Below are 24,205 nucleotides of genomic sequence, written 5' to 3'. Positions count from 1 at the left end.
TTAGATAAGAGACAAGCACTTGCAAATGCAATTTGTCTTTATCTTCTCCCTAGCATTTTGAAGGATGGAAAAGAACGCTAACATATGAGTTCTAGAATTAAGGCACACTCCTCTTATACAGAGTTTGCTAAGGATAAATGAAAACTGTGTGCTTTGATTATGACTGACAGGAACCATTTTGCTTTTTTCTGCAGTCAAAAGAATAGTCTGCAGAAAAATTTTGGTTTCGGCCATCTCAGTTTAATCATGGGATCAGCCTAATATTGAACCTTGAATTCTCCCATATTTAAGTAAATAACAGCAGTCACCAATCAACATTAAAGAGAAACAGCTGATTTTAGTTCTGGAATAATTGTTAATTTCTGAAAAATTACTTACTAACAAATCATTCATGTCTATGTTGCAAATTTTGAAACTCAAACATGCCTTGAACTCTAGGGGAAAAAAAAAGCAATATATTTTTTTTAAATACAGAATAGAACAGCTGTTCTTCCTACTTTTACTAAGAATAATGTAAAAATGCTGTTGTTTTCTTCTAGGTTTATTTTTTTACAATGATAGACAAATTTTAGCAGTGTTTAGCAGCGATACTTTTCAGCAAATCTGAACAAGCTTTTCAGTCTGCTTTTGTTTTGTCTTTTACTGCTTCTCTTTATTTCCTTGTTTTCCTTTTTTGAACAACTCAGAAAACTTTCCCCTATTCTAATACAAATAAGACAAAATCTTATGCAGAGTCTCATTCCAAACAGTGATTCTGTGTGTCTATTCTGTGTGTTTCTATTTATGAAGACCATTAAAGTGACACTAATTACCTTGAGACTAAAAGACCTCTCAACATCTCCAAAGCAGTGTCACCTCCTTCTCAAAAAGCTGAGATGATAAAGCATTGTCCTATTTGTCCTTCCAAACACTGCTCTGCTATGTCTAAATGATGCTACTTGCCAGTACCCAACAGCTATTAAAGTGCTGATCTATCTCAGCAATTTTTTTACAAACTCTCAGAGAAGCACTGCAACATTGCTGAATGCACTGGTAGCCAGAATAGTATTGGTAGTAATAGCTAGTAGTTTTTGTATATTAGCCTCAATACTGCTCAAGAGAGGCTGGTTCCCTCATTGTAACTGTACTTTGTCTACCTTGCCACACAATTTTGATGATTGTAAATACCAGTTCATCTCAGAAGATTGTATTGATCTTCAGTATCCAGAAGCTACTTTCAATTTTTATTCTATCAGTATTCTTGTTTTAAGACATTGAACAAAATCAAACTGCTTTAGATTAGCTAACAGGATAAACAAAAATTAATTTTAGAGTAGCTGAGCAAAAATGCATTTTGGAAAGTATGTGAATTTATTTCCTAGCACCTGTTTCCATATGTTTTTTAAAACATATATTAAACTTATTTCTCAATATTTGACTATTTCAGCAAGATTTTTAAAGCTCTATGCTCACAGTGGCAAGACTCAATGCCCACATTTACCTGGACAAGTAGGCAGAATCACTGAATTTAATTTATATCAGGAATCTATTGCCGATTTATTACAAGGCCTAAGTAACATGGATGTTAATAGCAGAGATCTACAATAAATATCAAAATATTTTGCTCCTCTTTTCTGTATGTTCAAGGACACGAACATGAAGTTAGATACTTGAGAAGGAATTGATGTTCTATGTTTTTTATGAATACAGTCAGTCATCCCTTCAGCTTTGAATTAACTTTCAGGCAAACTTCAATAAAACATGCTAACTGATGTAACTGAGGTGCAGAGGTATAGTATTTCACTGTTTGTATGGAACTTGCCTTCAAACACACACTCGCACCACAGCACCTGCAATAAGCAAGAACAAGTGTCAGGAAATGATTGATACATGAGAGCTGGTCCATCCTATTCAATCTTAAGTAATTCATCTGTCCACACCTGACATTTCAGTGAATCTCTGAAAAGAGTTCCTAATGGGAACAGAAGATCCTTCTTCTGGCCTTCTGTCCACTTGCAGGCACTGCAGACTGCCCATAGCTGAGCAGGCTTTCTTGGACCCAGCAGCTTGATAAGGCTTCCATGCTGCTGGGCTACAAGCTTGGACCCAGGGTGGCCACCAGGGCATCCCTGAAAGAGTAGTGAGCATGTCTGGAAGCATTTTTAATTCAGTGAATTGTTTGTCATAAATAACAATAACAGAACGTGACCTCACTATGTACCTTGGCTCTAAAATTCACACTTAATTTACTACCACTAAAACATTCCTGTACTTGTCAGGTTAGAATGCTAACAAGCTGAGTGGATGTTCTGCGCTGATAACACTATAGCTGCAAAGATTTTTCAGTGCTTAAGATACTGATCATTTGAAGTAAATTAATTTTCCAATGTACAACTTGCCATGTATGCTGATTGCTTACTCTTTACAGCTCTTCTAAACTAGGCAATAACAGTGAAGCACATTTTCTGAATGCCACCTTTTCATCTATTGCACCCTGTAGGAGGATACCTTTTCAAACTAAAAGCAGCTATTTTCACTCTGCGTGATGGCTATAAATTACAACTATAAAAGCTCAACTTTACGTATGTGAGATGATGGTAGTCATTTACAGCTAAACAAGCATGTTTACATATTTGCGAGACTTAATCCTGAATAATTAAATTAGATGAACCAAAATATATGTTGTTCTACATAGATTGAGAAATCGACAGGAGGTCCTGTACATTGCCAAACTTTCCATACAGAGTGTAAGAGATTATAAAGCACTGAGTAAGCTTCCCAGGAGAATTAAGTCTGAAGAGATTTTTTCTTGAGCCTTCTCCTGTTAGATCATGTTAGACCCTTGTTAGAGGGTGGTGACACACTGGAACAGGTTGCCCAATGAGGTTGTGGATGCCCTGTCCCTGGAGGCATTCAATGCCAGGCTGGATGTGGCTCTGGGCAGCCTGGTCTAGTGGTTGCCGACCATGCACATAGCAGGGGGACTGAAACTCAATGATCATTGTGGTCCTTTTCAATACAGACCATTCTATGATTCTATGATTTAATCCTTAGCATGGAACTAAAAACAAGTAGCCTCTGTCCCCTATCTCTCAATCTGTGCAAAACAGTTTGGGAAGTGTGCAAGCTAAAGCTTGGTCATAGTTGTTTGAATATGTTCAGGCATCCTGATCTTGTTACTGCTGCTTCCCTATAGTATCAATAGAGAACCAACAGCCAGGCTGCACAAGTGATCTGATTTTCTTCTCTCATGCTAAAAAACTGCAGAATTCACAAGGACTAATTTAGGTGTCTACATCACATAGTCTGACTGTGAACCCTTCTCAGTAAGATACAATAAGATGTAAGGCTAAATACGTGCTTGAAAATGAGAACACATGGAAATAGCTTGCTGTGTCAGGGATGCAGGCTGGAATTTTCTGCTGGTGCAGAAACAACCATACTTGCATAGAGAAGCCCCACATGGCTGTGCAAAGCTTTGCTTTGCTGTTTCCTCAGTTAAGATCATACACACAGCAGTGTAGTCTCTTTTCCAGGAAAAAAAAAAAAAAAAAAGTTGTAAAATCCTTTTTTAAAAGAAATTCCCTCTTTGCTTTTCCTCTGTTTTTTGTTTTTTTTTTTTTAAATAGGCCAAAAATATTTTTAATGTGGTCGTATATCAGAAACAAAGAGATCTCATGGTTGCAAATCTCTGAAATATTCATTTGTTTCAAAGTAATCTGTAGGCATTTAAGAAAAGCTTTGTCTGTTGGAGTAATGCTTCTGACCAGAAATATTATTTACGCCTTATCTTTGCTTTGCAGCAGTACATGAAAAGAAGGAAATAAAAGCAACAAAGGCAGCAGAGAAAGGTAAAAAGAAAACAAAGCATGTTGGCACTGTCTCTCTTCGAAAGGCAGCTGCACAGAAACAGAAACCTCAGATTCAGACTGCTGGATGACAGCAACCTTTAAATCTGTTGCTGTGAAAGGCTTAAGAGGCTTTTGATAGCAGAACTTACAGATGTTTGTAGCAAGAACCTTGGGGTGGGGTATGATTTGTATGGATGAGGTATGAATTGTAAGGTCTGGGAGTAAAAACAACAGAAGAGAGGATACAAGAACCATAAGTGTTGATGGAATGTTTTTCAGCTGGTACATCTATGTACGGTTTCCCAGGTCACCCAGAGCAGAAAAAAACATGGAATGGTCAACACTAAGGTTAATGCAAATCTCCGTCCACCACCACCAAGATGGTAGTGAAAATATAAAGAAAAAGGTTGGAATCTTAAAGCATCTAGATGAAGAAACCAAGAACAGTGATAAAATAATGCAGAGGTCAAACAGATTAGAAAGGAAAAAGATCATAGTCAGTGTCAGCTTCTGAAGTGCAGAAGGCACAGAGGATATCAACATGAAGCTGCTAAACTTCAAAAAATGCATGAGATATGCTTGGTGTTTGGCAGCTGGCAGTGCTTGTCCTCTGCAAGGGCTCCCAGCCCAATTGCCTGAATACTGAGATCTCATTGCTTAAATGTTGGACTGACTACTTGGTCACAGACTTCTTGGCACTAAGTATGTTCGTAAGGGAGCAAGCAAGTCCTCTCCTGTCAGGACTCCCATTTCTCCATTATATACAATTGTATTTATTATTATTGTACATTTTCAGTATTATATCCTTGCTTCTAGTGTGCTTTTTTTAAAAAAAAAAAAAATTCTCTGTATTTTACGGCAAAAAGCAGAGCAGTAAAACTAATGATAGACCTAAAGCGTGTAAGACTTGGCTTCCTTTATATGATACATACCCTAATCTATACTGTTTTGCTGCTAACTGGTGATTTATGTATTTACTCATTCTCCAATTGCCCATTAGGGCCCTAATGATGAACTTGGCATTTTCATTCATACTGGAGTCTTTCTAAAACTTGCAAGTGACCTTTAGAATAATGTAAAGGGAATTATTACAGCTGTAACTTTCGTCAATGGAGCTATTGTTCCTTTCTCTAGTTTTTCAGCTTCAGCTTTACTCAGCATCATTCAAGACAGTGTGGGCATCCTGCAGCAGCTGTCAACTGCTTGTTAGTTGTCATGGAAAATGTTATAATTAGTTAGGCCTTAGCCTAGATTTAATTCATTGTTACTCTGGGTATTGCCATGCTATTTTCTGTTTTCTAATTTTCTAATTTCTGCACAAGTGCTATCTGCACTGCCTTCCTTCTATTTGACCATCTCAAACAACAAAGTGGTGTTTGCTGAAAGATTTGTCTCTTCTACGATATACCATCAATAGATGGGATGTTATCTTCAAAATAATGTTATCTGTGCTATACAGAGCACAGATGGAGCGGTAAAAACCATAGTTTTACCTGGTTGGCATTGAGCTGGGATTTTTAAATCATTGGTTGTGATTCCTGAGATGCTCAGAACTGGGCCAAAGTAATTTTTCCACCTGCAATCAGCAGGAGAAATTCTATCTCCCCGTGCCCATGGCCACCTAGTTTTTGCAAGTCAAAGGGATAAGAACAACATAAAATATCTATCTCAACTACTTCTGCAGCTACTTCCATCTACTGGCAGGCAGCTCTGTTCCTCTGCAGCGTACAAGTGAACATGTACACTTTCAGATAGTTACTGCTTCTGCTTCTCGTTTCCGTGTCCTGTGTGTACTGCCAATATGTTGCTCATTCCAAGGCAAATAAGCCAGAAGCACTTTTCAGATGATTTTTTGAATATTAACACTTCTGTATTTCTTATGGAACTGTAAAAATATATGGTGATGGAAGCACCTCTCAGTTGTGTTTTGACTAAAGAGAAATCTACACTTAATTAACAGGTCATAGTAGTCTAAAAGATCTGAGGAAAAGTGAAGACTCCTTTTCTTATTGAGGAAAAATTGAATTTGTGAAAAAATAATATTTAAATTGAAGGAATTTTGGACCCCTTAGATTGAGAAATGAAATCTTATTGTGCTAGCTATTGTACACCAGGATACATGTTAACAAGCAGAGGGAGCTGGTTAAAATCAGAATTTGTGATATAAGAAAAATACGAAATATAAGGAGGCTTCCAGCAGTGCTAGAGTGTGAATAGCTCTATTTGTTTAGCAAATAGAAAAAAAAAAAGTCAGGAAGTAGCTTGATAAAATGAGGAAAAGGCAAAAATATTTTCTCATGTTACCTACTAGAATTAAGAAAGGTTATATGAGAGGTTATAAGAAAGCTAGCATCACTTAAAACAGGCTATTATGAGATGGGTGTTTTTATGCTTCGGTTTCATGTCTGCGTGGTACTAGATGAGAACAATGAAATTTTTTCATACATGCTGCCAAACAACAATAGAGTCAAAATCACTTTCAAGCTGTATTTAAGTATATAGGAACAATATTTCTTTGAATACATTTTCAATAGCTGCTTGAATTAAAAATATTTTCCTACATGAATATGTATTATAATAATTCTTTTTTATTTTATCTTTTCACCTTTTCTTTCCTTCTTTTTCTCTTTCCTCAGATAAACCAAAGATGAAACATGCAAGTAAGCAAAATATTTAGATATTACTTCTTCCTGTAATGGATAAATCAATGTTTTATCCAAAAGCGGAAAATAATGTATATAAAAAAATGCTGCTATTACTGAGAATTGGACAAGATTGTGGTAGATAAACTAGAGCTGACACAGCAAAGATGATATTTGTAACAGAATTACAGAATCTCAGAATTGCAGGGGTTTAAAGGGACCTCAAGAGATCATCAAATCCAAGCCCCCTGTCAAAGCAAGTACCCTAGAATAGGTCACACAGGTAGGTTCAGACTAGTAATAATGGATATGTGAAGACATGTGAGTCTATTTAAGCCAAAGTTTCATCCCATAACATTGTATTCTTCAGTGAGAAAAGAAAGAGACTTTTGCTATGCACTTATGATAAACCTATTTGCAAAGTGTACAAATATATTTTTTTTCCACAACAAATTCTTGTCTTCAAGTCTGTTAAACTCACTACAGATCTCTCCAAACCTGTTGTGCACTCTATAGGTTTCAACTATGCTTTCTGATCTCAATATATGTTTAGCACTGGAAATCAGTACAAAGCAAAGCTCTTGTGGAACTTGTGCTGCAAGTTATGCCAGACTCTGACAGATTCATGGAAATATAGAATTGCTTGATTTGGAATGGACACTTAAAGGCCATCTCGTCTAACTCCTCTGCAATGAACAGGGACACCTACAGCTAGACCATGTTGCTCAGAACCATGTCCAGCCTTTTTTTTTTTACAACAGCTTAGGTAACTCTTATTAACAATGGACATGCTGTAAATTATTACCCTGGAAAGGCTCCTGAACACAAGAGGTTTTATACTGTGCATTAAATAATTTAATTCCATATTGACAAGGTAGCATATTATTTATCAGTGTTTTTTGGATTAATCAGAAATTATTTTTTAGAAAAGAAGTAATAATGAGAGAGTGAAGCAAGAGAGGAAACATTTGCGTCTTCCAAACTCCTCTCGTTGTAGAGTGCTGTAATGAATAAGGAAATTTGGAATTTTTCAGTAACTCATGAGCACAGAAGAGAGTATTTTTCAGCCTTCTTAATGATTCTTTTTTTCTATTAACATTGGCAATTGGCATTAGCTTAGTATTTAAATGCTAATGTTGCTTACGTTTTTGAAAGGGCTCATTAGAGTTACTTAGTTCTCCTATGTATGTTCCATGGATATCCGAAGTGAATTGTCTTCTAACTTTGTAAATTAATGACTGAATCATAAAATCCTGAGAAGCAGGTAGAAGCAGGAGAGCACAGGCAGATACTGAAGCAGATGTGATGAGGATGGAAAAAGACAGCTTTATTACAGTGAAATTTCATTTTGCTTTTTTTTTTTTTACATTGTTTTACAAGTTCCTCTCCCAAATCTCTTTTCAAAATTGTACAGTCTAATTGTATGGCCATTTTAGAAGCGCAGCTTAGAAGGTGAAGAAGAATTAAACATTTAACCCTTGAAGCCAGCCACTCCAGAAAATGTGTTTTAATGTCAAAAGTAAATGTTATTTTTTCACCTATTTACTTCTGTCATATTAAATTATATATTTAAATAAATAAATTAATAATATTTTTAAATAAGCATAAATAAAGTTATATTATGGCTGAATTCTTTTGATGTAGATTCCCCATAAACTCATCTTGTCTTACATGGATCCCAGTAGTAAGTTATGAACAAGAAACGGTATTAATAATGATAAATTGCTATTGGATACATTAAATGCTTTCATTACAAAGGTGCCAATTTGTGAACTGTGTGTGCTTTCAGGCAGTAAACAATCATCACAACTACCCACTGCAGCTGCTGCAAGTTCTGTCAGATCTGTCTACTAGACACAATGCAGTTTCCATCTAACAAGGAATCTTATCCCATTTTGAGAAACCAAGGGGACCTTCTTACAAAGCTCTTCAAGATTTTCTGGCACCGAGTTGCTGCTGAGTTTCTTGGTTGCGATAAAGTTTTACTTCATATATGATGAATGACATTGTGTTTCTTTTCCAGAAAATGCCACTTAATTAATGCTTCTCAGATAATATATTTAAACCCCTGAAATCATTAGAGAGTTAAAACACTCAGCATGAGGAAATTCAAAATCCAAGTCTCTGTTTTTTTCTGACTAATCTGTTTGGAACAGATTCATCTGTCCTCCTGATTTTAGAAAAGAGGGGAAGTTTAGGAAACATTTCATCAGACCAGAATCATAATCTCTTGTTTTATCCAAAACAAAACTATTGCTTATTTCCTGCTGGTCAGGTAACTATCCCTCATCATCCAGTTTCCATTGAGGATGATGCCACATAGCCATCTTCACTACTCATTGGGAGGCAGAATAAAAATACCTCTTTGACCTATTTCACTATTGTGCTGCTCTCCCTTTTGGCATGCATCTGACACTCATGAAAGAACAATTTCAATAAGGAGATCCTTGGACCTGCTCAGCATGAATGGAAAATCCCAGATGAGGGAAGTAGACTGGAACCACTTCTTATAAGTCAAAATCGTCAAAGGGTGATTTTTGCCTTCTCTACTTAAGGAAGTTGACATAATATACTTATCCCACAATAAGTAAAAGTTTACACATTGATAGACATAATAATTAAATCAATAGAAGACATTTTGTGACCTGCACTTGGTGAACAGAAAAGGGAGAATTTTGTACAACTTTCCCAGTCACTGCTTGACACTGTTTCTTCCAGTACATAGTTGTAGTCTCTCATATGATATACATTCTCTGAAGCTTAAGTCTTCTAGTTTCACTCCATTATTGCTTCTGACTGTCACTTTGTTGGTATACAAATACATTTTTTTACAGATCCTGGAAAAGAGAAAGAATTGAAATATTCAGCTGCTATCAAGGATAAAGGTAATGTCATAGGACATAATTGTAGAAAACCTAAGGATATATTCACATCAAGAAAATATCTTGCAATGAATTGGGCATTTTGTTTTTATCTTACATCTTAGAAAGGAATTTATAAGTGTAATAATAGTTCAGTTAATTTGTAATAAAACTTTATTAGTATTATCAGCAGTGCAGATAGATCTTCACTAACGTGAAACATCTTAAAAAAAAAAAACGTAGAAGTCCAAACTCAGAATTTAAGAACACTTGATAGCATTTTCTATTACATGCTGCAGAGTGAAATACGTGATTTTTCAGTGATATTTTTTCTTATATCAAAATTAAGAATTTTTCATTTCTTCACTTTGTGAGCATGCACAAAGTGCACATAGTGTTTTGTACTACACATTAAATTGGTATCATGGCTCAGTTAGAAACCACCAATTATTCAATCAATCGTTATCCCAGAGGTATTAGATGTTAACCTTTTATCACTCTAGCTTGAAGATTAATAAATTATTTTTACAGAACATGGCAAAGAAAAGGAAGGAAAGAATCCGACAGCTCTAAAAGATAAAGGTAAGGATACACAAAAGAATATAATACTTATTTTAAAACCACACAATGTAGAATGAATGTATTCATTTAAAAATAATCATTGGAAATTTAATCTTTTAGAAATCTTATCCAATCAATATTTAATTGGTTAAAATTACATAAAGGATTTACAGCAAAAAAAGACCAAAAAACCATAAATAGAACAATTAATGTTCAGGAGACTCAAAATTAATTAAATATCACAAAGACTTTCTGAGTTATAGTTAAGATTTTTCCTAAAAACCTTCTTTTCTGAACAATAGAAAATGTATGAGGGCTCTGAAAGTAATGGCAGCAGAGGGGCAGACTGACAAAATGGCATCTGACATGGAAGTGCATATGAAGAAATGGTGTCTCACTGAATTCCTCCGTGCAGGAAAAATGGCACCCATTGACATTCACTGACACTTGCTGAACCTTCAAGGAGACTAAACAGTGGATGTGAGCACTTCACAGTGAAGAGACCCAAAACTCGAATTCCTCTGTTTTAAGAGCTTCTTTTGAATCCATTTTGAATCCAAAACTTCTGTTCTCTCCTACAATTGTTTTGGCAATAGCACTATTTAAAAAAGAGTCAGGGAAAATAAATTCTCAAATTTGAAGCTATCTCTGAGATACTCCGTAGATCACAATATTACAGTGTTAACCTATCTGTTTTATGATGTGAATAAAATATCTTCAATCTTACAGTCTCATTTTATTGGGAATGATTAAGGTGAACACTGGAAAAATATATTTCCTTCCCTTCTCTTTTCACTAATGTTATCTGACATCTACTGAATTTATATCTAGCTTTTCAGCTCAAGAAAAAAGGCCATTTAGAATAATTAATATAACAGTTGATTTTCTGTTGACATGAGCATATTCAAATAATGTGAAGACAAGGAAACTCTAGGCTATAATTTGTCATGCAGTTTTTTGATATATTACCCAGCTAATGATAGTAGAAGCTGGTTCATACAGAATCTCTAACAGTAGCACTAAAAAGCTTATGACATACTATATGCAACTTTTCACGAAATTTTTCTAACAGATGCACTTGAATTGCATTGTGAGTTATGTTGAGTTATTAAGATGACAGTGTTTGTGCTGTACAGATAATGAAAATTCACTCATACTTTGTGCTACACAATCTGTTTTCCAAACAAATGCTCTTTCTTTCCCTCTTGTTTGCTTCTGCCATATTTTAGGATGTATTTGCATCTTTGCTTATGTAACTTCTGGGTGGATAATAAGTATATTTATTTATATGCACAGAGTGTCAGGGGAAATAAGTAGTGAGTATTGCCTTTTTGCCATAAACATAAGAGCACATTGTCATGAAATAAACAAATGTACTGATTTACTTCTGTTGAGCAATTCAGATGCTTCCTTTGAAGTAAACGTACAATGGAATAACATTTGTCCATAGCATTTTTGTCTGGAACATTTTTTTTCTCTAAACATAGAAAGCTATTTTGTGACACACCTACATAGAAATGATACCCCCTCTGACTTTAAAGGAAAGTTTCAAAAAGCAGTATTGCTTGAGTTAGTATTTCCTTCTATCTACATTTACATATTTGTTGCTGCTGTTTGTATGAAAACTAGATCTTTACACTAAAGTTCGTATACTGCTGTTGTATATACTTCATTATCACTTTCTTAGTTCCTGAGCTTCACTCTTGGATTAGAATGCAGGAGGAAAGCAGCAGTATAAATATTGGCTTTAAGACAATTTCGATCTTTCCCTTTTCTGGGACCAGGGAAATGGTCAGTAGAGACAAAAAGTTTGAACCACCTTTAGTGAGTCCCTGCTTAAGTCTCTGACGAGGAAGTTCTGCTCCCTGGAAGGGAAGCAAGATGCTGATCTCAGAAGCATAAAATGGTGCCCCAGCGAAAATATCCTGCACTGATTAACAAAGGCATCCAAAAGAATGAGACTCCAAAGTGTTGAATTTATTTTAGGACTAGCCAATTGTAGATGAGGTACACAAGAGACAAAAAATACCTTGTGGTCACCACCAGTCAAAATGTATTGGTTTGTCCTGGTGGCTGAAATAGTGGCTGCTTATCTTTGAAATCACAGACATGCACAAATGGTCAAGCACACTTCTTCTATAGCCTCTTCAAAAGATTTTAGTCTGCACACTGAAGTTTTCTCTGAATCCCCTGAAGGAACCCACCTGCTACTGTGAAGACCAAGCTCCCTGCTTAAGTACTTATCTAGTCATGGTGTGATTTCTCTAAAGGATTCAACCACACTGTAAGTCAACTTTTTCTGTAGCAAGTCACACTTGAAGCCAGTTGGATAAGTGGGATCGCATTCTGCTGCCATGACAGCCAGTAGGACTGTCACTTATGAGCTTATTTTGAAATACATTTTCTTTAATCATGATCCGTTTATGGTTTTGGTTTTTTTCTTACTGAAAATTTTGTTAATGTTGATCTGGAATAAACAAAGTGGTTTTGGTTTTTTTTTAGATGTTTAGGTGGTATAACCTAACAGATGGAGTATAATTAGGTCTACTCAGCATTGTGCAGACTCTGATGTTCTCTCACTTAAACCAAGAATGCATATAAACCCATGAAATTACCATTTTCTACTAATGTTCTCTGATACACACACTTAATACTTCAAGTGGCAGTTGCTTTCAAAGATATATACATTTTGTATTTGTACTTTATGTCAACTGTTTATTTATCATATGATATGCTTTTCCTGCATTTGCCGATACTAGAAACATGCTATCTAAAGGACTAAGGCAAAAAAATTTGGCTTCAGCCCATGAGAGAAAACAAAATAATCCTTTCTTCATGAAGTGTTGGATAAGGCCCTAAAAATTCCTAATTCTTTGGCATTAATTGTATTTGCCTTAATCCTTCCTAGTTTCTACCTAGTGAGGTCTTCACTGACAGAGTTATTTATATTATTTTTATTACCATGATTGCTAGTAATAGTGTTACATCTTAAGAACTACAATATTGTCTCTAGAGGTAAGGTAAATAAAGGTCAAAGGCTTATATCGTGCATCTCAAAAACTCAATTATTTCCAACAGAATCACTGAAAGGAAAAAATTCCAAGAATCCAGAAGGGTCAAAGGAAAAAGGTAGGTAGAGAAGTTAAGAATTTCAGAACTGATTATCAGAACAGTGTATATGAATATACATTCTGATATACTGCTGTTATTCTGATATACTGTTGTTATTTTATACCCAGCTTTCCTGTGATTTTAAAGGGCTACAAACATGTAGAAAGTGTGCTTTTATTCACAGGCAGTACACCTCCTTGATGTTAAAAAAATGACTGAGTTCTTGTCCTTGTGTTAAATCAAAAAATAAAGTTCCCATTTACCTTTATCAGGAGCCTCTGGCATTCAAGTTCTAATATTTTAACCGTATCTGTGTGGATTAAATTTTTACTTGGGTTCAGTAAAAGAAAATTTTATTAACACTAGCTAGTCAATTAAATTGCTTTTCACTTTGTAAATAATTGTTTTTCATTGCCTGCTTGAGAGAAAGATTAACAGTTTCCCCCAAATGCAGAGACAGTAATGACATATTGGAAGTTTTTTTTTGTTTATTTTTTTGCACATCCAAGTCTAAAAGGATGAATGAAAGACCTTATAGTTTTGTCCTGTTCTTTGTTTCCATGCTGTTAAATCCATTTAATTATCACATCTTTTTTGCTCTCAAAATATCAAAATGTCTAACTTGTTTTCTTTTCAAGTGTCATCTCATTTCTCTAACCTGACTTGTGATAAATGTTAAATGTTTCTTTCCAGAGACTGGTAAAAGAAAAGATGTGATGGCTCCAACAGTCTTAAAGGAAAAGGGTAATGTCACATCATGTAGTTAGGAAATAACACATTATCTTTACACAGCCTATTGGTATCAATATATATTGCGATTTCTTTTCATTTTTGTATTATAGGTTTTTAGTGAAAAGGAGCTATAGCTCTCTTCTTGTCCCTTAATAAATCTCATACATCAAAGTGAATATCATCTTACATAATTCAGAAATTATGAAATCATGTTCTTTACTATGATGTTCTTTAACTGTTGCTTGACAGTTAACTGTAGCCAATTCCGGTCCACTTCAGTAAGTTAGTAACAGAGCTGTTTCTAAACTCATGATAGACTTAAGTGATAGACTTCATAAATCCGAGAGTATAATTTGAAATGCAGTGTCTTTGCCAGGTAATTTAGTAGGAATTATTTTTGTTTAGTTTTCAAATTCTAATTTGAGCCTTGTATTGAAGTAAATAGAAATTCTAATTCCTAACACCTATCTTTTTCAAAATTTTGGTTAATCAGGAGTTATGTATGTTTGTTACAGTATAGACAGATATAGTATATATACTGTCATAGCTGACTTTCCCCTTCATTTTTTTTTGTCTGATATTTTTTTCAGATTCTTCAAAAGGAAAGGAAATTAAAGTCCCAGCTATGACAAAGGATAAAGGTAAAAATCACAAGTTGAGTAGAGCTCTAATTTAAGACTTAGCTATGCTGTCTTCGAATAGCATCCTTCACTTCTGTACCTTTTTTTTTATTTGTGTGATAAAGAAGAGATCTATATGAGACTAAGATGTCATCAGTACTGTTTAGCCTCAAAAGCTATAGGGTCTTTCTTTCCTCTTTCTTAATTTCTTCTCATTCTTGCTATTTAAATTCGTCCTTTCACACTGTATTTCGCTTCTATAATATATGATTTTATTGTGATTTACTCTCTCTTACACTGAAATATCAGTACTGGTCGTCAAATAAAGATCAGCTGAAAAATATAGTGCATGACCTCGGCATTTTTAGACAATGATAAAACTATGATTATAATAAAACAAGTCTTAAATAGTCTGGATCTTTTTGAAGCAGAGTGGGTGAGCTCAGATTGTTATTTCAAGGTCTAGGACATGAAAAAAATATTGATGCATTATTGTACAATTTCTTTCAGCTTACTTTAGTCAACAATGAATACTGAAGTACTTTTTTTTCTTGGTACACTAATATTTCAATACAACTTTACAAGCTTTATATTCAAGCTTTAGGAAACCGACTCCTATTGTCTTCTGACTCAGTTCTTGCAAACATATATAAGTTTAGGTAGTTTATTGAGGCATTAAACATTAGTTAGAGTCTAATATATTTGAATATTGAACTTCCTGTTGAGTTTTTAATTTAACTTTTTCTTCAACATCCAAAAATATTTTTGATTTAAAGACTGATTTATTTAAATGTAGTGGTAATAAAATAAAACATTATTTATTATAAAAGATCAAATAGTATAAGGAAGTAACGTAAATGGGAGCTACTGGAAAGAAGGGGACAGACTCTTTAGCAGGGTCTGTGGTGATAGAACAAGAGGAAATGGTTTCAAACTTAAAGAGTGTAGATTTAGATTCGATGTAAGGAACAAGTATTTTACTGTGAGGGTGGTGAGGCACTGGAGCAAGCTGCCCAGAGATGTGGTTGATGCCCCATCCCTAGAGATATTCAAGGCAAAGCTGGATCAGGCCCTGGGCTACCTGATCTAGCTGTTCTTGTCCCTTCATTGCAGAGGAGTTAGACAGGATGACTTTCAAAGGTCCCTTCCAATGCTAAGGATTCTATGATTCTATATCCACAAGAGTTTTCTAGATGCACTGCTAATGAATTAGATTGAGTGAACTGCCAAACACTCAGTGGTACAAGAAATGAAAGTTTAAAAAATGAACTGATTAACTCAGTTTTATCAGCCAAAACATGTTCTATCAAGAAAGATAACATTTATCTAAACACTGCTGGTTTTCACTGACTGCATGTGAAGTGGTTTGTGCTCAAAGTTTTTGAGAATAAAACTCTACCAGGAAACCACTCCACTAACATAGTATTTCATAGGGCATATCACACACAACTCTTCCGTTTAGGCTTTTTTTTTTTTTTTTAAATTACAAATTGAAACACTGCAAGAGGCATAAAAAAATCTTGTGTGGTTGTGTCTTATAGCTTACAAGAGCCAAGATACGAATATTTTGTGCCAAATATGCAGTACAAGGTTACATTAGAGAGACCTGATATTCTTGTGACTAAGAGCAATGACTTGGATGAAGCCTGAAAAAGAGCTGATTGGTTTTCATAATATTGGCAGGATGCTAAGATGAGCAAAGCCATTGTCCATTGCAGGCTAAAAGTGTTGACTCCACAGAGTCTCTGCCAGCTTCCTGAGTGAGATGAGAAATATCAGCTCTGGTTTTCCCTATTGGCTAGCGTTCATCCTTGCAGGTTACCTGTGGATGTGCTTGATGCCTTGCTGGTTCACTGAGAAAAACTGGTATCTCACAGCACTCTGCTTTTCTCTTTGTCTCCAATTGACTCTATAAGAACTTAAACCGTTTGAATTAGATGCTACCTGGCACATTGGGCCAATAGTTTTCTTTAAGTAATGTTTATCGTAATTCTGTAAAGTGGTTATTCTGAGCAGAACTGCAGACCCTTTAAGAGCCCTGGAGTTTAACAGAAAAATGAAATTTAAATGGGAAGATTTCAGGTTGAATACATGTGTATAGTGAAGCAACCTTACAGTCTATAATAGGATTCAGTCATTTTTCAGTCACCAAAGTTCATGACAAAGCAAATCTTATACAAGCTCACTTCGCAGACAGTTCAGCTCAATTCTATCTGAGAGATATTCACAAGCCATTTCTTAGATGCTGGAATTCATATGCGTGCAGTACTTCCAAAAACAAATACAACTAACTCAGTGACACTGAATATGTATGACAAGGTATTGACATTTTGTCAGAAAACTGTAACCCCAATGCACAAAGTGGCTTTAAGCATCCTTGTGGGATGCTGTGCCTCACTAAACCTCTCTTTCTTAAAAATAATAAGTGACATGTCACATAGATCAGACAGTTTGAGAAAAGCCTTTGTAGGGAAAGTGCTCCAGAAATTTTGTGATCATTGCCATGTAAAGAAGTAAGAACAAGAGGTACCTTTTTTAGACAACTAAGAGTACACAAGAAGCTTCTTTAGTAGACATCTTAGTTTAAAATAGCTAACCAGAAAAACACCTGGAGAAGTTGCAATGGTTTGCCACTTTGCAGTGATCTGTCTAATGCAGTATAAAATGCACAAACTGAAGTGACCACAGTCTAACCCCCACTTTGTTAAGACAAACACGCTTTTGAAAAATGAATGTTGAATTTGCAAAAGTTGGAGGTAAAATTACAATAGAAATTAGTGAATAATAGAGCTTAAATATAAGTTATGTATCTATATATTCTATATATATAAGGTGTATAAAATTTGCTACACGAGCCTGCCTATGTGGTCCAACCATGGCAGAATTGGTCATCTCATTTCTGAACAGTGCCGATTAGAAATACTTCAAGAAGGCACCAGACTTAAAACTCAGACATCAAGATAATGGCAGATTTATAAATGCCAAGACTGAGATTCACGGCGAGGTAGTAAATTCCTATTGTAAGGCAGAACTTCTCCAAAAAAAAGTCTTCAAGAGATATAGAAAAGAAGAGAAGAACAGTAATAAAAAAATGCACAATATTAATGTAAGCCATTAAAAAAAAAAAAGTGCTAAAATTTTAATTAAAAAAACAGTTCATATAAAATGAAAATGGAGCAGTTTTTTTAATAAATAAAATGTAACTTTGTCCTTATCATTTCATACTTTTTGTTTGATGTTTGCTTGTTTTGAGGCAATTTTTATTTTAGTCAAACCAAAATGAAGTAGCATGCGCATACATGTGTGGAGGCATACATTCAGTAGACAAAACATGTTCATAAGTGAAAGTATGCCGACTGATATTTAGGCTATTTCCTGGAGGTAGGCACATGCTAGAATTCCCATTTCTTCATAATACAAGTCCTCTGAGTGCATATATGTAACTTTTTCTTTATACATTCTTGTGCGGTAAAAGACAATTTTGCAAAACATTCATTTCACACAATATTTGAGACCAATAATAAGGATTTTCCCTGCCCAGAATTATATGCTTCTCAACAAATTACAGATTCAGTATCCCTCTGCTTTATTGCTTACCTTTGGTCCAGAGAATATTGCTCTCTTTATTGCACTGTTCAAGTGAAAAACTGCTGTTAGTACTTTGGGCACTTCCTCTGAAAGATGAGAGAGGTAGTGAGAGATCTGTGCCTTCTCATGCTGCAGAAAGACAAGAAGTCTGGTTAGCTCTCCTCTGCTCCTTGCTCTTTTGCTATGTTATTAGAAAAAGATTTTTACCTATCTTCGGAAGCATGCTTGAACCTAGTGGGCATTAAGTGTCAGGAACCTACATAGGCACAGGAGAAGAAAGATTCCTGTAGGTAGTTGGTATTTCCTGTTCACTATCAATGAGAAGAAGGATCAGACTCCATATACAGTCCAAGGATCTCAGTAATGCACTTGCTCTGTTAGTGCTTCTACCCAATGACTTCATGGGCTGTTGAGGTGATCCAAGTGATCTAAATCCAAAGACATCCATGATTTCTGTTCATTTTACATCCTTATTCCTCCCTGGAATAAGAATAATTTGAAGTGCAAAAGAGTCTGTGCTGAAACAGAGCTCACACACTCGTGCTGCTTTCATTCTAGTAAAATGGGCTTATGTATTCTCATTAAGGCGTTGCTAGTAATGAAGAAAAAAGTGCTACTAACTTTTTTGGATGTTACCTAGTGAATGAAATTTTTCTTAGTAGGTCTGACAGCCAGTTCTTGCAAATTAGAACAAAAGAAATATCCGGTTTGCAGGGGATTTCAACCACAACATATTCCTTACCCATTAATAACAAAATCGGTGATGATAATCAAATGAGAAGTCATTCCACCAAGCCTCATTAAAACCTGAACTAGAAGAGGGAAAGGGCAGGAAAGGGGTTTTCTGATACTCAGTAAAAATTATTCTAAACACAGATGCTCTAGACAATTGAAAGGCTAAATTGTCCTTACTAATGCTCACTATGCTGATTTTTAATGTGATAAAAATTTCTCTTGACATTGGTAAGAGCAATTCTGAGCTTAGAAAGACAGACAAAGAGAGACAAAATATCTGTTAGGAATATCTGAGAGAGAAATATCACTTTCTATGGTTCATAAATATTTTAAAACTGCACCTTCTTCTCAAACTATGAACAGATGGACAATTTATGGTGAGATGGGCAAAGGCAATATCAACTAGTGGTTGCCAGCTGCTTTGCTGGAGCTGCTTGCATGAGGCAGTTTTCACTTCAGCATAACAGCATGCAATGAGCAGTTATCATAAAGTACCTGACTTGTGGAATGAGTCTGTGCTTTATTTTTGTCTTACTGCAGGTCTTATGTCTGTTATCAAAATAAATGTTAGAACTTAGTCAAAACTTCTGACAACTTCAGCAAAAGAAGTTACTGTCTGAAGGTGTGTTGGGCTAAATATATTTTAACTCTCAAGAGTTATTCAGAGACTGAAGAATCAGTCAGGAAAAAGGTGGAATCATGATTAAAGTCAGAACAAAAACATGTCTAGAAAATTAAGTGACAGAGTCAAGGTTGCATGGTTTCTAAAAAGAGAAATTGTGTCTTAGAGGTAAGTGCTTCATATACCTCAATAAAACACAGCTTTTATGGGATGGTTTAAATAGGCCTATAAAAAGTTCCAGAATAGGAAGCACTGCAGAAATTTAATAGCTGCTGCATAACTGGGACATTATTGAAAAAATTCAGTCTTTGATTAGGAAACAGTTATTGATTCATTTCCATATTAAAGCCCATTCATAAAATAATTCCTTGCCTAGATGTGTTATATTCCTTAATTAACAGAAGATGGAAAGAGTAATGTAATGAATTGTTTTGATACCATAAGATTTACTAAAGAGTTCAGGATCAGAAGGAGTTGTGACACACTGAATTTACCAGGTAAATGGACAGCACAATGGAAAAAAAAATGTAGTGTCACTAACCATAATGCAATACAGATTGGGAGGGAAATATGGGAAGATAGATTGGGAAGAATATGTCTCTGAATAACCTTAATAAATTCTAAAAAGGTCCCTAAGTTTTTACGCAGAAAATTGAATGAACTTTCTTCCATATGCAGATGCATTAGGACATCAAGTCATAAAGCATAAATCAAAAGTGCATCTTGTCCTGGAGTGCTGTATGCAAAACTCTTACATGATAATGCGGCACCAGAACAGGATAGGAAAGAGAAACAGAAGAGAAATTGACAGAAATAATTCTCTTTCTCGTCAAATAAGAAATAGGAAGACTCAGGTTACCTGTGGGATTAATTAGTATGATCACTATTGGAGGACTGTAAATCACGAGTCTATGTCAAGGGCTCTTCAAAAACACCACAGAGGAACTAGATATTTACATGGCAGAGCAGTTTTCATAGCTCAACTTTTCATAATTAATTATTTTAAATTTAGAAAGGAAGTTAAATTTCGTGCCTCAGGATGGAAATCAATTTCTTCTAAAAGAAAAGTAGAATTCATGGAAGAATCATTTATTTTACAGTATTCAAACTAAATATTACTTCCTGGCTACTGCTGGGATATCAAGCCACAAGGATCAGACTATTGTTGAATAGGAAATGGTGCTTACAAGACATTTTCAAGATTTTTAAAAAGTATTTCTGTTAAGCTCAGGAATAAATCCCTCTGAACCACCCGTGTCTGTGGAATTAGAGGACTGCTGGTGATTCAAATTTAAATTTCTGATCCAAGTTAAATACAATATATCCATTCTGAATCTGTGAGGATTTTTGGTTTATGTACTGACTGTTATTCTGGATTCATTATCCCTGAAAAAATGGGGTGTTTCCCGTTCATGCTGTTTCCCTCATAAACATTTTTCTTTGTATAACAGTGATAAGAACTGGAAATGTATGATTGAAATTGAATAAGCTTGGGAAAGAAAAAACAGTGACTGGCTAGAGTCACTGTCATTTATGATTGTTAATGGCATCTTATTTTATCATGATCTGTAGGTACAAATTCCTAATTCAAGAAATAGGTAATAACTATCATCAGTATAGCATAGAAACAGCATAGAAATTTGTTCTTACTCCAAACAACATTAAAAAAGAATACACTTAAGACCATCTCTGGTATCTGAATATCATCTTCTCTAGTTCATCATTCTACTTTATTTCATGTCCTTCACTATGATATATTACATTTGTTCTCAGCAGGTAAACAAGTTTTTATCATTTTTAGACCAAATTCTTTGACTGATCTATCCATCCCTTTTTTCTGCATTTCAGTTACTAACACATTGCTCATCTTCCAAAAGAGTCATGTGAATGGTGTTATTTGTCCTCTTTTTCAATTTTTCCTAATTGTTATAAGTTTGAATAATAGGATTTGATCAGAGCAATGCTACTGGCAACAGTAGTTAGTCTTAAGATTTGTTGAGTATTTACAGTGAATGCCACCAGAAAAATCATGGCCAAGGTGAAAATTCAAACAGGTGCCACCACATGATTTAATGGCATACTAAATTTTTGGTCTTTGTAGATCAGAAATTAATTAGTAAAAAGCTTTCTGAGAGCCATTGAGGCTTCTATAGCAGCTTCTGGGGAAAAAATACTAAATCCTCTGAAATGACAGTTATACTAAATTCACACTTCATGGGTTTGATGCACATGTCACCCATGAAAGAAAAGTGATTACAAAGAAGACCAATCCTGGAATCTTTGTGCCTATTCTTTACTGATTCTAGACATTAAATTTTTTTCCACTCCTGGACACATTCCTGAGATAGTAAACATTTGTTTTATTCTCAAAGTAGAATAAGAGGCCAACAGCATGAAAAATCTTTAAAATCTACTTCATTTTTGCCTCAAGCCATTTGTAAATAGCATTTCAGTAATTTCAGGTTCAGGCTTTTCCTTTTTTCTCTATTTTAACCAAATACACTGACAAACAAACAAACAAACAAACAAAAAGTAGAAAAATAGTAGCTTTTTAGTTTAAGAACACTGAAAAGGAAGAGATCAGCTCTGAAACTCAAAATGCAAACCTTTGAGAGAATGCCTGCTCTCTCCTCCGACCTCATGACCCTTGATTTCTTGGGCCCATTCTCCAAAGGAAGGGCAGAGCAATGCTTCTGCTAATTTCCTTTCCAGCTTCAGCACCACAGCAGATCCATTTGCATTGACAGTTTGTTGCTGGGTACAATTTTTAGGGGTTTAAGAGCTACAAATTTGAATTCTTCTGTCTTCCATAGCCAGCAAATGCTAGCCTAAGGCAGGGCTCACTACACTTATCCTAGCAGATAAGTTTCAAAATAAATTGGCATTCTTAACTAAATTTTCAGAAGGTTCTATAAATGAAGGTTGGGAAATAGGTAGTACATGGAATTCAGATGGACTTAGGTATAAGTTTGGCTAACTTCCATCAGGTTTGGAGCAATAATCTGCAAATGTAGGTAACTGTCTCCTATTTCAGATGTTTCAGTCCTTTGACTAAAATCTTGATAGACTTTCACTGTACTCCCTGTGGATAAACGTGATTCTGTATTGGAACCCCAAGTTGAGCTTTTGGGGCTTTTTTCTTTGGGTCTAGAAATTGGATAGCAGTCATGCAGCAGTTTGTTCTGGGGGAACTGATTCCCGGTTTCTTAACCTAAGGAATATACAACAGTTTCCTTGTGGTCTGTGTTCCTTCCCAGATCTTACAATTTCCTGTCTTAGGCAGATTAGAAACCAAACATGTCTTCATATGTTGTTGTTTTGTTGGGTTTTTTTAAGACACAAATGGTTCATAATACCATTCCTTTAGTCTCTTTCTAATTCATGCCTTCCTAGTCTGAAATACACTCCATCTCATTTATTTATTCACTCTACTCCTCTTATCTGCCGTTATTAGTGTCTGAGAGGAACGCTGACTTTGTTACTAAAATGTGAGAATCTGGTAAGATGGATCTTGCTCTCATTAATCATAGAGTCAGGAATCTGAGGAAACAGATCAGATTTCTGATTATCAGTTTCTTGTTTTGCCAAAGAAATCTATTCCTATATTGCATAATATATGTAATTTTTGAGATATTAGAAAGTTTGTGTTATTTTTACTTATACTACATGTTATTAAATTCAGTTGTGAAAAAATACTGTTTTTGTTTCCATTTCAGCTGCGGTGAAGAAGCAAGAGGAGAAGAAAGGTAAACCAATTATTTTCCCTTGACTGAAGTGTCTTTCAGGCTCTGACTGCTATGAAAAATGTTTTTTTTTCATTCAGTGATACAATTGCGATGACATACACCACCTCACATGCTACCATCAGTCAGCTTTGTCTACTCCAACTGTGATAACACAGTTGTCATTTCCAGTATTGTTTGCTCCTTCTTACCATAGGCAAACTATGCCCAGAATCAGATACTTCATCGTTCTGATTGGGAAGAAAATGGCAGGCTTTTGTTATCGTGTTAGGATCTGTCAAAGAGAACAAAACTTCTAGTGCACCATGCATGCTGACCTGACTGCTTGTTCTTTGCAGAATGTGCTTTCTATAGTGCATTTAATTTCCTCTTTCCAGATATGCATGTAACATGAACGTAAGCTTTGTTAAAGTCACTCTTTGGTATTTTAACAGATTGGTAGAAAACTTCATCCTGAAACAGAACCTAGGATAGTAATTAAAGTTTGTAAAGATAAACATCCTGTGTTTATTGGATGTATCTATTTATAGTATTATCATTTTTTTATCACTTTTCTATTTTAATTCAATTGCAAAAATGATGAAATACTATCATTAACAGTGATGTTTTATTTAATAGAATCAACGTTATTGATTATTTGATTAGTGAGCCACATGCTGCATGTTTATCTGGGAACAATCTCAGAACTTATCCATAGATTTCTATAGATATTTTTTTTTAGATTTAGTGTTAAGTAAATGTGAGCAGAACTGGTTCTTTATTTATGAAGGATATTAATTTCTTTTTCTTCTTTTGTGGGGGTGAAAGGGTGAGGGGGAGAGAGGGAGTAAAGAGGAGGGAGATGTTTCTTTTGTCATTTCAAAAGAATTTGAAGATCCTAGGATTCACATAGCTGAACATCAGAACCATTCTTTGCTGGCTATTCATGAAGACATTTTTAATTCCACCCGCGCGGGGGGGGGGGGGGCCCCCCGTTATGCGTGTACAGAGTCATTAATTGAACTGGAAAAAGAAATAGTAGTCTCAACTGTTTTAACAGTTCATGAGTGAAATCTTGGCTGTTGATGTTAGTGGCAAAATTCCCATTCACTCCATTGGAGCCAAAATTTCACTTCATGTGTTTAAGAGAATAATAAAATTAATCTTGGTTATTAAAAAAG

General features: G+C 35.1%; 1 protein-coding gene across 1 annotated transcript in view; it reads left to right on the top strand.

The window, feature by feature from the left end:
* Window positions 1-24,205, top strand: part of TRDN (triadin) — a 206,521-nt gene that overhangs the window by 142,746 nt on the left and 39,570 nt on the right. Inside the window, 8 exon segments of the mRNA XM_042827318.1 lie at window positions 3,783-3,830; window positions 6,467-6,490; window positions 9,307-9,357; window positions 9,865-9,915; window positions 12,973-13,023; window positions 13,699-13,749; window positions 14,328-14,378; window positions 23,019-23,048. Coding sequence (XP_042683252.1) covers window positions 3,783-3,830; window positions 6,467-6,490; window positions 9,307-9,357; window positions 9,865-9,915; window positions 12,973-13,023; window positions 13,699-13,749; window positions 14,328-14,378; window positions 23,019-23,048 — 357 coding nt within the window.

This window comes from Centrocercus urophasianus, unplaced genomic scaffold, assembly GCF_019232065.1.
Source record: "Centrocercus urophasianus isolate 14NV4802_14NV808 unplaced genomic scaffold, USGS_Curo_1.0 seq_10, whole genome shotgun sequence".
Taxonomy (NCBI): domain Eukaryota; kingdom Metazoa; phylum Chordata; class Aves; order Galliformes; family Phasianidae; genus Centrocercus; species Centrocercus urophasianus.
This window is presented reverse-complemented; position numbering and strand designations above follow the sequence as displayed.